Below are 17,024 nucleotides of genomic sequence, written 5' to 3'. Positions count from 1 at the left end.
GTTACTCTGAAAATGTCTTCGTTTTGCTTGCTTTCTTGGAAGATGTTTTGCTGGATGTAAAATTCTGTATTTAGTTTTTTCTGACCTGGTACTTTAAAGATGTAGTTCCGCTCTCTTCTGGTCTCCGTAGTTTATGATAAGTCAGCTGTTAATCAGACTGCAGTTCTCTTGTATTTAATATGTCATTTTTCTCTTTGCTTTTGGTATTTGTTCTTTATCTTTGGTTTTCAACAGTTTGACTATAATGTACCTTGAGGTGGGCTGTTTTGCATTTATTTTACTTAGTCTTTGATTAGTATTTCGTAATTGTGTGTGTGTGTATTTGTGTGTGTGTGTATATATAGATATATTTTTTTTTTGAGACAGAGTCTTGCTCTGTTGCCCAGGCTGGAGTGCAGTGGTGTAGTCTTGACTCACTGCAACCTCTGCCTCCTGGGTTCAAGTGATGCTCCTGCCTGAGCCTCCCAAGTAGCTGGGACTATAGACGCGCACCACCACACCCAGCTAATTTTTGAATTTTTAGTAGAGATGGGGTTTCGCCATGTTGGCCAGGCTGGTCTCGAACACCTGACCTCAGGTGATCCATTTGCTTCGGCCTCCCAAAGTGTTGGGATTACAGACATGAGCCACTGCACCTGGCCTGTAATTGTATATTTCTGTGCATTAAATTTGCACTATTTTGGCCATTTATTTGTTTTGTTTTTGTGCCACTGCACTCCAGCCTGGGCGACCCTGTCACCCAGGGTCTTGCTCTGTCACCCAGGCTGGAGTGCAGTGGTGCAATCTCAGCTCACTGCAGCCTTGACCTCTTGGGCCCCAAGAACCTGCCCAACCTCAGCCTCCTGAGTAGCTGGTACTACAGGCACATACCACCACACCTGGCTAATTTTTTTTTTTTTTTGGTATTTTGTAGAGGCAGAGTTTTGTCATGTTGCCTAGGCTGATATCAAACTCCTGAGCTCGAGCAGTCTGCCCACCTCAGCCTCCCAAAGTGTTCTCTGTGTTCTCTGGTTGGAGCACAGTAAGTGAAGGGAAGAATGATGTAAAATGAGATTGGAGAGGCAAAGAAGATCATGGAGAGGTTTATAGACTCTGATAAGGAGTTGGAAATTATGATTCTGTGTAAGAAAATATGATTACCATAATTGTAAGGGTAGCTTGCCAAACTCATATTGCTTTATCCTTCAGAGTCTTGACCGATGGATAGGGTGGCCTTGTGATTGTATGACCTACCTGTCAGTTCACATAGTTGGAACAGAAGCTAGAAGACCATGCAGACTGGGTTTCTGCAATATGTGGGAAGTTGAAGTGGACATATTCTAACATCCCTTCCACTGCTAAGGTTCTCTGATATCACTGAAAACAAGTTGGCCTGCATGTAGAAAAGTATAATGACAATTAAAACCACACTTTGTAATGAAAAGCGCAAATGTAGAGAATGAAAAGACCATTGTAGAATGAAGAGTTGTAGTTACACACAGCTAAAGATTTCACGTGATTTCTGCATAAGAGCAGTATCTTTAGTCCGTAAGTGTTATTATGTTAAAACAATGGGCTTAAAACCATGTGCTAGATAGAGTATGTTTATAGATCTGATTTCCGGGGAACACTTAAAACTCACTTGATCCTTTCTTTGGTTTAGATGACAGCGCTTCTGCTGCAAGTAGCATGGAGGTGACAGACCGCATTGCTTCACTGGAGCAGAGAGTCCAGATGCAAGAAGACGACATCCAGCTGCTCAAATCAGCTCTAGCTGATGTGGTTCGGCGGCTGAACATTACTGAGGAACAGCAGGCCGTGCTTAACAGGAAAGGACCTACCAAAGGTGGGCATTTGAATGACACAGGAACTTTAGTAAAATTGGTCTCATGGCAGAATCTTGCTCTAGCAAACACATTGTGCTCTTTAATATTGACAGAGAATCAAAACTTAGAATAACAATAAAACAATCTTAGCACTGTCAACATAATCACACGACGTATGATAGTATTTTGGGGCTTGGTGGTGAATTGTATAGCTCAGTGATGTACATTTGTAGGTGATCATTAAATGCTTATTGAGTCAAGGAAGGAACAGTCCAAATGGACCACTGAGAACAGTTCTTTTTTTTTTTTTTTTTTTTTTTTTTGAGATGGAGTCTCACTCTGTCGCCCAGGCTAGAGTGCAGTGGCGCGATCTGGGCTCACTGCTGTAGGGACCAGCCCCACAGGGTCGGTGGGTCTCTCCCCATGTGCAGAGACGAGAGGTTGTAGAAATAAAGACACAAGACAAAGAGATAAAAGAAAAGACAGCTGGGCCCGGGGGACCACTACCACCAATGCGCGGAGACTGGTAGTGGCCCCGAATGTCTGGCTGCGCTGTTATTTATTGGATACAAAGCAAAAGGGGCAGGGTAAAGAGTGTGAGTCATCTCCAATGATGGGTAAGGTCACGTGGGTCACGTGTCCACTGGACAGGGGTCCTTCCCTGCCTGGCAGCCGAGGCAGAGAGGGAGAGGAGACAGAGAGAAAGACAGCTTACACCATTATTTCTGCATATCAGAGACTTTTAGTACTTTCACTAATTTACTACTGCTATCTAGAAGGCAGAGCCAGGTGTCCAGGGTGGAACATGAAGGTGGACTAGGAGCGTGACCACTGAAGCACAGCATCACAGGGAGATGGTTGGGCCTCCGGATAACTGCGGGCGAGCCTGACTGATATCAGGCCCTCCACAAGATGTGGGGGAGAAGAGTCTTCTCTAAACTCCCCTGGGGAAAAGGAGACTCCCTTTCCCGGTCTGCTAAGTAGCGGGTGTTTTTCCTTGACACGTTTTGCTACCGCTAGACCATGGTCTGCCTGGCAATGGGCATCTTCCCAGACGCTGGCGTCACCGCTAGACCAAGGAGCCCTTCTGTTGGCCCTGTCTGGGCATAACAGAAGGCTTGCACTCTTGTCTTCTGGTCACTTCTCACTGTGTCCCCTCAGCTCCTATCTCTGTATGGCCTGGTTTTTCCTAGGTTATGGTTATAGAGCGAGGATTATTATAATATTGGAATAAAGAGTAATTGCTACCAACTAATGATTAATGATATTCATATATAATCATATCTAAGATCTATATCTGGTATAACTATTCTTGTTTTATATTTTATTATACTGGAACAGCTCATGTCCTCAGTCTCTTGCCTCGGCCCCTGGGTGGCTTGCCGCCCACACACTGCCAGCTCTGCCTCTCGGGTTCACACCATTCTCCTGCCTCAGCCCCCCGAGTAGCTGGGAATACAGGCACCCACCACCACGCCCGGCTAATTTTTTGTATTTTCAGTAGAAACGGAGTTTAAACAAGTGTTAGCCAGGATGGTCTCGATCTCCTGACCTCGTGATCTGCCCGCCTCGGCCTCCCAAAGTTCTGGGATTACAGGCGTGAGCCACCGCGCCCGGCCGAGAACAGTTCTTTATCAAGATTCTCTGGGATGGAAAGAGCTTGCAGAAAGAACCACGATCCTTCGGGCCACTTTTGGAGGTTGTTCTACCTAGCTTTTTTTTGAAAACTCTTATCTCTTATATGCACTTAGCTTATACTATCATTCAGTTCAGCGTAGCAACACTTGATCATATGCCACATTCAAAGCTCTGAGGCAAGCACTGGGGGTGCAGAGGTGGCGGGCCTCCCTTTGAGGAGCTCAGAATCCTATGTTATCATTAGCTTTTCCCCTCTTCTAGCTGCAAAGCAAGCCACTCCCATGTAAAGTGCACTGTTCCTTTGGAATCTCCTCTGCTGTCCACAAGGACATCACCCGCTACAGAGCTCTGTCCCTGGTAGATTTCTGGCAAATTTAAGTCATCATTTCATGTCCCTGTGGCTCTTGAGAATTAGATATTAAAAAGCAATATTTGTGTTAAATAATTTTGTCATTATCTTCTTAGAAGATAATGGAATTAGACAATTAGACAATGTTGGAAATAAAATGCCTCATAACAATTTCTGTCCCGCTAGCTGGCGCCCTCATGTCTACATGAACTTGCGCATGGCTCGTCTTTAGCCAGAATCACTCTTCCTCGTGACTAACTATAGAAAAGAGAATTCGTCTTCGTTGTAAGATGCCTTTGGCTAAAACGTTTTTTGAGATTACAACATTTAGATGTTCCTTTAAAAATACCTTTCATTGGCTAGGCACAGTGGCACACGCCTGTAATCCCAGCACTTTGGAAGGCTGAGACGGTCAGATCACTTGAGCCCAGGAGTTCAAGACCCATCTAGGCAACATAGTGAGACCTCATCCCTACAAAAAATTTAAAAATTAGCTGGGTGTGGTGGCAAGTGCCTGTGGTCCCAGCTACTCAGGAGGCTGAGGTAGGAGGATTGCTTGAGCCTAGGAGGCCAAGGCTACAGAGAGCACCACTGCACTCCAGCTGGGTGACAGAGCAAGACCCCATCTCAAAACAAAAACAAACTAAAGGACTACCTTTCATTGTCATTTCAATTTAACTAATTATTTCACAGTTAATGTGTATTTTCCTTGGAGTTGGGAGGGAGGACTGTCTAAGGTTGTGTCTTTGAGTTTTTTCCTCAAGTACTTGGCTGTATTTCCACACATCTGTGGGAAGAAATCAATTTCTTTGTCATCCCAGATAGTTATCACCAGCTCCGTGTGAGATGACTACACCTGTTGGGCTGATGTCTGCATTTTGAGTAATCATTTTAAGTAATCTTTTTTCCTTCTGAGTTACAAAGTGATTCAGGTATTTTAAATAGAAACCGCATTATTTTAAGTATTCTTGACCTACCCAGCTTTCCAAAAATAAATCTGATGACTGCTGTGTCTGAAAGGGTACATTTGAAGGAGCTGCTTTATATAAAACTTCAGACTTCTGAAACTTCCTTATTTTTAGAAAACTACGGAAAGAAAATAACAGGGTATGCTCAAGAGTTTTGTTTTCTTGATTAAGAATGACACTTGAATTTCATAACTGCACAGAAAAATAAATTATTTCATAGTCATCGGATATTTCTTTATAAACATTCTTTTCCCAACTGAAAGCAAATCAAAGCTTAGTTGCCAGAAGGTCACACCAAGAAGTAGAAAAAAAGATTCACAAGAAAGCAGGTGAGTGGGCTGCATCCCCTGAATGGAGGGACCTTGGGCTCCCTACTTTCTGTGCAGCTAATTAGAGGACAGTGGAAACAGGGGCAGGAGGGGCATGCCCGTGGGAGGGGTGTGCCTGCAGGAGGGGTGTGCCTACAGCAGCTGCCCTGGCTGTGCTCATCTTTGAGGGAGCTGCCATGTGGACACTTGGGAACTGGTGCCCACACCTCTGTCTGTCTTTAGAGCTGACTCTCTGTGGTCGTGGTTGGGGTGAGGAGTCTTTTAGGCAAGATGGATTTTAGGCAAATCTCTGGTTTTAAGTGGCCACACAATTATCGCTTCATAATATTTTAGCCTGCCATCCTGATATAGACTTGAAGTAGCCTGGACACATGACATTCTTATTTTTATTTCTAAGGTTCTTGCTGTGTCGCCCAAGCTGGAGTGCAGTGGCGTGATCTTGGTTCTCTGCAACCTCCACCTCCCGGGTTCAAGCGATTCTCCAGCCTCAGCTTCCCGAGTAGCTGGGACTACAGGCACACGCCACCACACCCGGCTAATTTTTTTTGTATTTTTAGTAGAGACAGGGTTTCACCATGTTGGCCAGGCTGGTTTTGAACTCCTGACCTTAGGTGATCCACCTGCCTCGGCCTCCCAAAGTGCTGGGATTACAGGCATGAGCCACTGCATCTGACCTGCATTCTTATTTTTAAATATCAAGTGATTTTTTCCCCCAGAATTAGTTTTTCAATGCTTAGGGCTCACTTGGTATGTTGAGGTTTGGGTGTACAGCTTTTGCTGTCTGCCGAATGCTGGGGATGGCTGTGCCACCAAGAAGCAGGCAGGTACTCACTGGGGGTCCTGCTCAAAGCCAGTGCGGGAAGAGTGCATGTCTTTCTGCTGCCGCAGCCGCTACCTAGTTTTTAGGCTGCAGTCAACACTCACTGGCCTCAGTAGTACCTGTGGGGCCATAGATAATCATTCTGATTCCTTTCCACAATAATACTCCACTTATTTGAAGAATGTTGTCATGACCTCTAAGCTTTGACTATCATTCTTAATATGCCTTGACTAGTATAACGATGAGAACTGCAGGTTCATGGAAATAATTCACCAACAACTAAGGTCAAGGCTTCCTGAAATGGGGCGAGATTGTGGCCCACTGTAATGTGCTGGGCCTGTGGATAGGTATTTTGTAGAGAGGGAGCTGTCACTTGTTCCCCTGTCCCTGCGGTTGGCCTGCTTGCACCAGTTACCCAGGTCTTCTTTCCCTTGAGGATACTGCCCTGGGTCTTAGGATTTCCTCAGTCTCTGTGAGCTCCCCAGACTCTGCTTTCTCCCTTTCCTTTGATATTTTTTAAAATATGAAGAACGGGCTACCATATCACACACCTTCACTGTGGTGAACCTCAGCCTGAAACGCTGGCTTGGTTCATGTTGGACTTACTCTTGGATAGAATGACTTGGAATGTTTCCACTTTGCTGAGCTTGGATTACCATATAGTGGGGAAAAGAGAATCAAATAGTTCACGAAGGGCTGTATTAAAATTCTTGCTAATACGGAAGTTTTTCAGAGTTGCGGTTGGAGTGGGGCAATACTCTGGTAGCAGAATACGGTGAACAGACCCCTTAGATATTGCTGTTGTGACTGTAAATACAGACAAATGATGGATGAATAAGAGAATTCATTGCAGCACTGTGCACAATGGAGAAAAATTGGATAGGAAACAGTAAGGGAGCAGCAAGCAGTAGGGGCATGGCCAGGAGATGATGGTGCCTCCATATGATTAAATACTGTGTGGTCTTTAAAAATGTTTGTGTTACTGGTACAAGAGGGAAAATGCTTATGCATTACATTGAGTTAAATGCAGGCTATAAAACTGTATATACTGTATCATTTCAACTAAATAGACAACATTTATGCAAAGAAGACTGGAATGAAGTACTGTATAGCAAAAGTAATCCACGGGTTTTTTCCCGAGTAATAGGATTATGAATTTTTAAATACTTTTAGTTAGTTTCTAAATGTTCTGTGGTGTGTATTTCTTAATAAACAGAAGAAATTTGTGTTCTAAAAAATCACTTCTTTCTTTCCATTGAATCTGAGGTCAACAGCAGGGCTCATGGCAAATGTCAGGAGGCCAGGAGTTTGCTCACATGTGTTTTCAAGAAGACAGGGAGCGGTTTGGAGTTCAGTCAATCCATTGTATACACACAGCTGATTTTCATTTTAGTGCAGGGATTTTTAAAATGTAAAATGTAGATGAAAATATGGTCATTGTGCCATGTATCTGGGATCGTCTATTTTGTTATGCATTAACCAGTGAGCAGCTCATATTTCCCATTTGAAATTTTGCTTGTTTGTTCAGACTAGTTAGGCAGCTTCCCTTTTAAAGTACTTTAATATGAAATACTTTAATATGCCTTTGCAACTTTTAAAATCAGTTATATCAACTGGTGGATCTATGAATTAGAACACCAAAGAATTATAATAATTATTGGCTTCATTAATTAATGGATCAGAGAATTGCTAAATATAACCAGAAGGCTTCTGTTGGAGAGGTTAATAAGCAAGTCAGTCCTGTCATTCCAATACATCGAAACTCTCTAGCCTCAGAACACAGCCTCGGCAACCACTGTGTCAAAAGCCCACTACAGGCGGCCGCCATTTTGCTCGCGCGGAAGCGCCGCGGTGGGGTGGGACATAGCTGTGTCTTCGTGTGCCTGCCTTCCCTCCCTCCTCCCCACCGGGCCGGACTGTACAGACCCCTGCTGCGGCGTGTTAGGAGTGACCTGGAATTGTCAGTAAACAGATGCTGCTGTCAAAAAAAAAAGCCCACTACAGATTTTTAGCTGTGAGAAGCCTGTGCTACATTGGCACTTAACACTGATATTCAGAATACTACTCAAAGGTACCATGTATTGATTGACTAAGGGCTGGACTTTTCCGCAGACATTTTGGATGTATTCGCTCATTTCACCCCTCCACGTTTCTGTGAGGCAGCTATCATTGTGCCCATTTTATAGATGAGAAAGAAGCCTCTGGGAAGTTTAGTGATTTGCCCAGGCTACACAAGAGCCAAATCTGGGACTGGACCCCAAAGCCCAGCTGGTGTGTTCTTTCTGCCATCTGCATTGCCTTGCTGTGCATGCCTCTAGCAATATTCCATAAGTTAGCATTATTCACATTAAACCAAATATTTAAAACATGAATATAATTTGAAAATCTTTTTTCAAGGTTTAATTTGATTTGCAAAGTGTGCCAAATACATTAGATCATATTCAGCACATCAGCCATTGTGTGAAATATTATGTTACGGTCTCTTCGCAAGTTTTATTGGGTAGGTGCAACTGACACATTAAAATTTTTAAGCTCTTGGCAGTCAATGACATTAATGAATAATTAACTTAGTTCTTTATCGTGGTTAACCAAAATTAAGGAGCAAGTGGCTTTTGCTTTTTCTCTTGTCTACTGCACTTTCTCCTTACAAATTGGCAAATTACAGAAAAAAATCTTCTCTCTTTTGCTCTTTTAGATAGAACATACTATAGTTTCTTTTGTTTCTCTCATTAGCTGCCCTCTCCAGTTTAGATAGGTATTCTGTAGTGATTTATAGAAAAGGGTTTAGTAGATGTTTGTAGTTTTTCAGAGATTAAAAAAGATGGTTCAAATTTTGTATTATGAAAATGTTCTCAAATGTGTACAAAAGTAGAAAGAGGAGTACCTTTTACCTGCCATTCTCATTTATCAATATGTGGTCAGTTTTCATTATGACCCTCTCCCACTACCCCCTCACCCCATATTGGATTATTTTAAAGCAAACCTAAGACACTATGTCATTGTATCTGTAAATATGTCAGTATGTATTTCTAAGATATAGACTCTTTTTTAAAGTCCATAATGGCTGGGCGTGGTGGCTCATGCCTGTAATCCCAGCACTTTGGGAGGCTGAGGCAGGTGGATCACTTGAGCCCACGAGTTAGAGACTGGCCTGGGCAACATGGTGAAACCCCATCTCTACAAAAAATACCAAAATTAGCCTTGTGTGATGGCGCGAACCTGTAGCCCCAGCTATGCTAGTGGCTGAGGCAGGAGGATCACTTGAGCCCAGGAGGTCGAGGCTGCAGTGAGCCAAGGTCACACACTGCACTTCAGCCTGGGCAACAGGGCAAGACTCTGTCGCAAAAAAAAAAAAAAAAAAAAAGGCAAAAATAAAAATAAAGTCTATAATACCATTATTAACTTAAAAACTAATAATTTCTTAATATCATTTAATAGCAAGTCAGCATTCAGATTTCCCTAGTTGTCCAATGAATGACTTTTTAATAGCAGTTTTATTGAAATGTAATTCACATACCATAAAATTGACCTTTTTAAAATGTACGATTCATTGATTTTTAGTATAAGTTGTAAAACCATCACCACTATCTAATTTTAGAAAATTTTTATCACCCGCAAAGAAACTCCTCACCCATGAGCAGTCATTTCCAGTTGCTCCCTCCTCCCAGCCCCTGGCAACTACTAGTCTACATCATGTCTCCATAGATTTGCCACCTTGGACGTTTTCTGGAAATGAAATCATACAATATGTGGTCTTTTCCCTCTCTTCTCCCACTTAGCATAATTGTTTTCAAGGTTCACCCATGTTGGAGCACACATCATTCCTTTTCATTGTCAAGTAATATTCTACTGGATGCAACATTTTGTTTATCCATTTATCAGTCAATGGACATTTCGGTTGTTAATAAATGACTTTATGAAATCAGTTCATTAATGTCTTTTTCCCCATTTATATTTCTATTATATTGAATTTTTAATGTTCTGGGATTCTTGCACTCCTAGACCCATGCCTAAGAATTCAAATGAAAACACATGGTGCAATGGACAGCCCCATCTACCTTGATTCACGTGCCTTTTGATAATTTCGAAACCTTTTTAAAGTGATGCAGTAAGAGACAGAGTTTTAACTCTGCTGTAGGGCTTCAGGTTTCTGGCCAGTAGATACAAAGTAGCACGCTCTCTTGTTCTGAACCTTGCTCTTTTTACTTAGCAGTGTGGCCTACAAGGCATTCCTTTGCAATGTCTAGAGCTCCTCCTCATTCCTTTTTTTTTTTAAGACGGAGTTTTTGCTCTTGTCGCCCAGGCTGGAGTGCAATGGCGCGATCTCAGCTCACCGCAACCTCTGCCTCCTGGGTTCAAGCAATTCTCCTGCCTCAGTCTCCCGAGTAGCTGGGATTACAGGCATGCGCCTCCACGCCCATCTAATTTTTGTATTTTTAGTAGAGACGGGGTTTCTCCATGTTGGTCAGGCTGGTCGTGAACTCCCAGCCTCAGGTGATTCACCCACCTCGGCCTCCCAAAGTGCTAGGATTACAGGCGTGAGCCACCGCACCTGGCCTCCTCATTCCTTTTACAGCTGCACAGTGCTCCCTTGCTAGGAGATTGCCACAGTGTATTCAACCAGTCCCTGCAACAGGCTTTGGTTTTGCAAATTGTGCTGCAGTGATTGGCCATGTGCGTAGGGCATTTTGTATTTTTGCCAGTCTCTTTAGGACAGGTGCCTAGAAGTAGGGGTGCTGGGTCAGAGGATACGTGGACCTGTGATTTTGCTGGATGTTGGTGATGGCGATGATAAGAATCTCCTCCAGCACTCAGCTAATCATCTACTTTGTCTTATAACTTAGCAAAAGCAGGTTGCCTTTTCCAGTTCTACATACAGACATCTTTTAAATTTTGAAATGGATAATTAGGAATTCTAGCTTCATAATGGTTAGATATGTTAAAAGTAAACTTTGGATTTCCTCATATAATCATATATGTAATCATGTTTTTAAGCCTAATGGGAGTTTTATATATCAAATATTGCACATTGCATTATTGATGTGATGTAAGTTAAAAGGGTTTCTTGATCATTAGATTATAACTTAATATCAAAAAATGCATTAGTAGATTTGGCTAGCTTTACTAGAACTTCTAGATTTATTCACATGAACTGTAGTTTTGAAAATATATTATCATGGATAGTACTTTTTGAAGTCTGGGTATTCTAATTCAACCATTTAGAATGATGAAAAAAATTTATTTCAGGCTTAATTATGAATGTTTTTGGACCTGAGATTTTTAATACCTTAGTTAGATTTTCAGCTACCAAACTATGGAGTCATATTGCAGGGAATCTAACTCAAGGTAGTTTAAATAGTATGAAATATAACAGGAAACTGCTGAGCATAAATACTGCACCTGTTACTGGAAACCAGTCTTCAGCTTGGTTGCCCTTCTCCCTTCACTTCCAGTGGGTTGGTAGGGTCTGTCCTCAGAGAGGCCAACTCACTGGGAAACTCAGATGTTGCTTTATAGAACACTCTTCTCACATGAATGAAAGACAACAGATTTCAGAGTGGGAAGATACCTTAAGGAACATTTTTGAGCAAAGCCTTTCCTTTATGGGTAAGGAAAATGGGACCCAGAGGACCTTGCCTATGGACACCTGGCTAGGTGGGGACACAGCAGGGACTGGCACCCCGGCCCCTAAATCCCAGACCCGAGTTCCTTCCCCCACACTCCACGAACTCCCCCACTCTGCCTTGGTGTAAGCACAGGAAGTAAGTGGCTGTTTTTGGGTGAGAATGTGAGAATGTGCCTGGGGTTCTACTCCAAATCTGTGTACAGGATATGCAGCCCGTGGGTTCTCACTGGCTCCGATTCTGCCCCTGGTACCACTTGACCATAGTATTTCATTCTCTTCACATTATATTCAGGATACAAAATTGCACCCAGTGTCCACAATAGAGCATTTTATTGTCGGGATGTAGCCAGGGGATAATGGCTACCACTTCTAGGGTGTCTATTATGTGCCGGGCACTGTACTAGAAACTTCGTATTGCTCATTCCTTTTTTTTTTTTTTTTTTTTTTTTTTTTTGAGACGGAGTCTCACTCTGTCGCCCAGGCTGGAGTGCAGTGGCGCAATCTCGGCTCACTGCAAGCTCTGCCTCCCGGGTTCACACCATTCTCCTGCCTCAGCCTCTCCGAGTAGCTGGGACTACAGGCGCCCGCCACCACGCCCGGCTAATTTTTTTGTATTTTTTAGTAGAGACGGGGTTTCACCGTGGTCTCGATCTCCTGACCTCGTGATCTGCCCGCCTTGGCCTCCCAAAGTGCTGGGATTACAAGCGTGAGCCACCGCGCCCGGCCGCATTGCTCATTCCTAATACTCACAGCAGCCCTGCAAGGTGAGCACTCTGACCTTATTTTAGAAAGAATCCTTAGCTTGGGCTGCGTCTTCCAGCGCAGCTGAGGATGAGTCCAGTCCTGTCTGCCTCGAGGGCCCTTGCCCTCCTTCACCTGGGCACCTCTTACTCCCAGAGACAGGATTCCAGCCATCCTGCAATCCTTCCACTGGATGCATTCCAAACACAGTGTTTCTCAGGCTCCTTTCATCTGAGAAATTCCCCTTGTGGTGCTGTGTTTGTTGCTGTGTTTTGCCTCTAGGAAAAAATTTAAATTTTTTTTTTTGTTTTTAAAAACAACCCTTTCATGAACCAAAAGAATATCTCATATCTTAGTGTCATCTGGAAGCTAGGGATCCATTTATCTCAGCACATGAGGAGCAGAAAATTGTGTTTGAACCTTCCCTGGTGCTATGTCACTTCTGCATTTTTAAAGAGCACTTATCTGAAAATGATCCATTACAGCTGCTCCCCTTTCCTGCCGTCTTCAAGATCCAGGCTGGCACCTGTTCAGACTCAACACTAGAAGGTATTTTTCCTTCCACCAGGTTTTCTTATGGCAGCAAGCTTTCTTCCTTGAGTGGCTAATAATTTTTATACATGGTAACGTGAAAGAAACCTGGCGTGATGGCATGTGCAAAATAGGTACTTAGTAAGCATGCTGGTGGTGGGGGTTACGATGCTATTTAATCAGTCAGTGGTTACAAAAACCCAAGGATGTTATCAAGACAGGGATGAGCAGCAATTGGATCTTGCCGAACTTGGGATCTATCCAACTTCTCCGTCATTCCAAGAGTAGTCAGTGTGCGTCCCCCTCCCCCTTCCCATCCCTCTCCTCTTCCTCCTCTTTCCACCCTTTATTTTTCTTTCATGATCTCTCATCACAACCTTAATATTCTATTTGCTTCTGATGCTACTCTATGATATTTTAAGATATAAAACATACACTCTGGGAATGCCTCCTACATTGCATCTGATTTTCTTTTCATGCGCTTTTAAAATCCTATTTTCTATTTCTTCTTCTTTTTTTTTATTATTATACTTTAGGTTTTAGGGTACATGTGCACAGTGTGCAGGTTTGTTACATATGTATCCATGTGCCGTGTTGGTTTGCTGCACCCATTAACTCGTCATTTAGCATTAGGTATATCTCCTAATGCTGTCCCTCCCCCCTCCCCCAACCCCACAACAGTCCCCAGAGTGTGGTGTTCCCCTTCCTGTGTCCATGAGTTCTCGTTGTTCAATTCCCACCTATGAGTGAGAACATGCGGTGTTTGGTTTTTTGTCCTTGCACTAGTTTACTGAGAATGGTGTTTTCCAGTTTCATCCGTGTCCCTACAAAGGACATGAACTCATCATTTTTTATGGCTGCATAGTATTCCATGGTGTATATGTGCCACATTTTCTTAATCCAGTCTATCGTTGTTGGACATTTGGGTTGGTTCCAAGTCTTTGCTATTGTGAATAGTGCCGCAACAAACATACGTGTGCATGTGTCTTTATAGCAGCATGATTTATAGTTCTTTGGGTATATACCCAGTAATGGGATGGCTGGGTCAAATGGTATTTCTAGTTCTAGATCCCTGAGGAATCGCCACACTGACTTCCACAATGGTTGAACTAGTTTACAGTCCCACCAACAGTGTAAAAGTGTTCCTCTTTCTCCACATCTTTTCCAGCACCTGTTGTTTCCTGACTTTTTAATGATGGCCATTCTAACTGGTGTGAGATGGTGTCTCATTGTGGTTTTGATTTGCATTTCTCTGATGGCCAGTGATGATGAGCATTTTTTCATGTGTTTTTTGGCTGCATAAATGTCTTCTTTTGAGAAGTGTCTGTTCATGTCCTTCGCCCACTTTTTGATGGGGTTGTTTGTTTTTTCTTGTAATTTGTTTGAATTCATTGTAGATTCTGGATATTAGCCCTTTGTCAGATGAGTAGGTTGCAAAAATTTTCTCCCATTCTGTAGGTTGCCTGTTCACTCTGATGGTAGTTTCTTTTGCTGTGCAGAAGCTCTTTAGTTTAATTAGATCCCATTTGTCAATTTTGGCTTTTGTTGCCATTGCTTTTGGTGTTTTAGACATGAAGTCCTTGCCCACGCCTATGTCCTGAATGGTATTGCCTGGGCTTTCTTCTAGGATTTTTATGGTTTTAGGTCTAACATGTAAGTCTTTAATCCATCTTGAATTAATTTTTGTGTAAGGTGTAAGGAAGGGATCCAGTTTCAGCTTTCTACATATGGCTAGCCAGTTTTCCCAGCACCATTTATTAAATAGGGAATCCTTTCCCCATTTCTTGTTTTTGTCAGGTTTGTCAAAGATCAGATAGTTGTAGATATGCAGCATTATTTCTGAGGGCTCTGTTCTGTTCCATTGATCTATGTCGCTGTTGTGGTACCAGTACCATGCTGTTTTGGTTACTGTAGCCTTGTAGTATAGTTTGAAGTCAGGTAGTGTGATGCCTCCAGCTTTGTTCTTTTGGCTTAGGATTGACTTGGTGATGCGGGCTCTTTTTTGATTCCATATGAACTTTAAAGTAGTTTTTTCCAATTCTGTTTCTATTTCTTCTTTAGAGAAAAGGACAACAATAGATTATTGTGAGATTGAATTTTGAAATTGTAACTCAAGAAAGAATGAACAACTTAGTAGTGACTCCAAAATGGCAACATAATGTCTTCTCTTAGAAGCAAGGTTTTTGTTACTGAAATTAAACCAAGTTAAATTTCCAATGTATGTTGACTCCCTTCTGTGTGTAGGCCTGGGAGCAGGTACTAGCTTCAAGGATCCTGCAGTCAATGGAGTAGACAGACTATTGGATTTAGCGTTCCAAGTGTGATGACAGTGGCCAAGGCAAGGTGCTGTGGGAGCATGGAGGAGGCCCCACTTCCTTTTACATTAAAGAGAGAAGGAAGATTGGCCCTCAGCTTTAGGGACTGGAAAGTTCCAGCAAGTTAAAAATTTGGCATAATACACAATTTCGTTGTTGGTAATATTTTAAGAGCCTAAATGGAGGCAGGTTTAATTCTATGATGAACAAAATCTGCTAGCTTTTTTGTTTGTTTGATTGGAGATGGAGTATCACTTTGTTGCCCAGGCTGGAGTGCAGTGACACGATCTTGGCTCACTGCAACCTCTGCCTTCCGGGTTCAAGCGATTCTCCTGCCTCAGCATCCTTGGTAGCTGGGATTACAGGTGCATGCCACCACGCCTGGCTAATTTTTCTGTTTTTAGTAGAGACGGGGTTTCACCACATTGGCCAGGCTGGTCTCAAACTCCTGTCCTCAGGTGAGCCACCATGCCTGGCCTCTGCTAGCATTTTTAAATGAACTTTTTATTTTAGGATAGTTTTAGATTTCTAGAAAAGTTGTAAGCACAGAAGGTTCCCATAGACCCAGTACCCAGTTTCCCCTGTTATTACCGTCTTACATTAGTATGGTACATTTATCACAACTAATGGATCAATATTAATACATTATTATTAATTAATCACCATGCTCTGTTGGGATTTCCTTAGTTTGTCCCTTAAGCCCTTTTGGTTCCAGGTTCCCATGCAGGATAACGCATTATCTTTAGTTACCCTGGCTCCTCAGCCTCCTCCAGGCTGACAGTCTTCCTTCTTTTTGATGATCTTGACAGTTTTGAGGAATACCTGTTAGAGAGTTCATTGACTGTCCTTCACCTTGGCTTCGTCTGATGTTTTTCTCATGGATAGACTCAGGTTATGGGCTTTAGGGAGGCAGGCACAGAGGTAAAGTGCCATTCTCCTCTTATCAGCACATCCCGTCCAAGGGTGCATGCCATCAACATGGCTCGTCACTGTGTTTCTTGACCTTGGCCACCTGGCCGAGGGAGTGTTGGTCAGGTCTGTCCACTGGAAAGTGACTTCTCCCCCAGCTTCGTCACGTGGCTGTTAGAAGGAAGCCAGTATGCGCCAGCTACACTTAAGGAGTGGCAGATTATATTCTACCTTCTTGAGGGTGGGGTAACCACATAAATTATTCAGAATACAGCTGCATGGGGATTTGTCCGTTCTCTTCATTTATGTATTTACCCAATCATTTATTTAGATATACTGTAGCATAAACTTACAGATACTCGTTGTGTACTTTGGGTTATAATCGAATACTATGTTATTTGTTTTGTGGCTCAAATTGTTCCAGCTTTGGCCTTTGGGAGCTCTTTCAGTTAGGTTCTGTGTCCATTTGACTTGCCCCCACCAAAATAGTGTCTTTCGGTTTTGTTGTTGTTGTCTGAGCACTTCTTTACTTTCTAGCACCACAGAAGACTCCAGATTCGTGTGTTCCCTGCCCCAGCCCTATGTGCAGCTGCTTCCCCTGGAGGCCTGCTTTCTTCTGCTGTAGAACGGCCTTGGAAACCAAGGTTTGGGCATTGGGTGTCATTGCTTTAGGCCCTGTCAGCAGACAGAACTCAGAAACCTGTGTTTATACTAACCTGTGTGTGTGTCTATGTATGTATTTATACTTACATATCTGCATCTATGTTAAGGGAAACCTGAGTCCACACTGATGTCTCTACTCTAGTGGCACATGGTTCATTCCCGCCATCTCCCCTTGCTTATCCATCACCTCCTTCTCCAACAGTGAGAGACCTGCCCCTGCCATCCTCCATCCTTTTATGTAATTGTTCCATCCTGGTGTTCCTGTGTAGTGGTTTCAGAATTGTTAGCCTCCACCTTTGTGGGAAGCACCCTTACTAACTAGAATACAGT

At 42.9% G+C, this 17,024-nt stretch overlaps 1 protein-coding gene across 2 annotated transcripts in view; it reads left to right on the top strand.

Annotated features, from left to right (window-relative positions):
* The window catches only part of EML1 (EMAP like 1), a 153,247-nt gene that overhangs the window by 55,816 nt on the left and 80,407 nt on the right, over nt 1-17,024 (top strand). For both annotated transcript variants that reach the window (XM_030803302.1, XM_030803301.1), the window contains exon 2: nt 1,643-1,825. In XM_030803302.1, the coding sequence (XP_030659162.1) occupies nt 1,643-1,825 (183 nt within the window). The remainder of the gene's footprint in view (nt 1-1,642; nt 1,826-17,024) is intronic.

Source organism: Nomascus leucogenys, chromosome 22a (assembly GCF_006542625.1).
Source record: "Nomascus leucogenys isolate Asia chromosome 22a, Asia_NLE_v1, whole genome shotgun sequence".
Lineage (NCBI taxonomy): Eukaryota > Metazoa > Chordata > Mammalia > Primates > Hylobatidae > Nomascus > Nomascus leucogenys.
The sequence above is the reverse complement of the archived record's forward strand: the minus strand, read 5'-3'. Positions and strand labels throughout refer to the sequence as shown.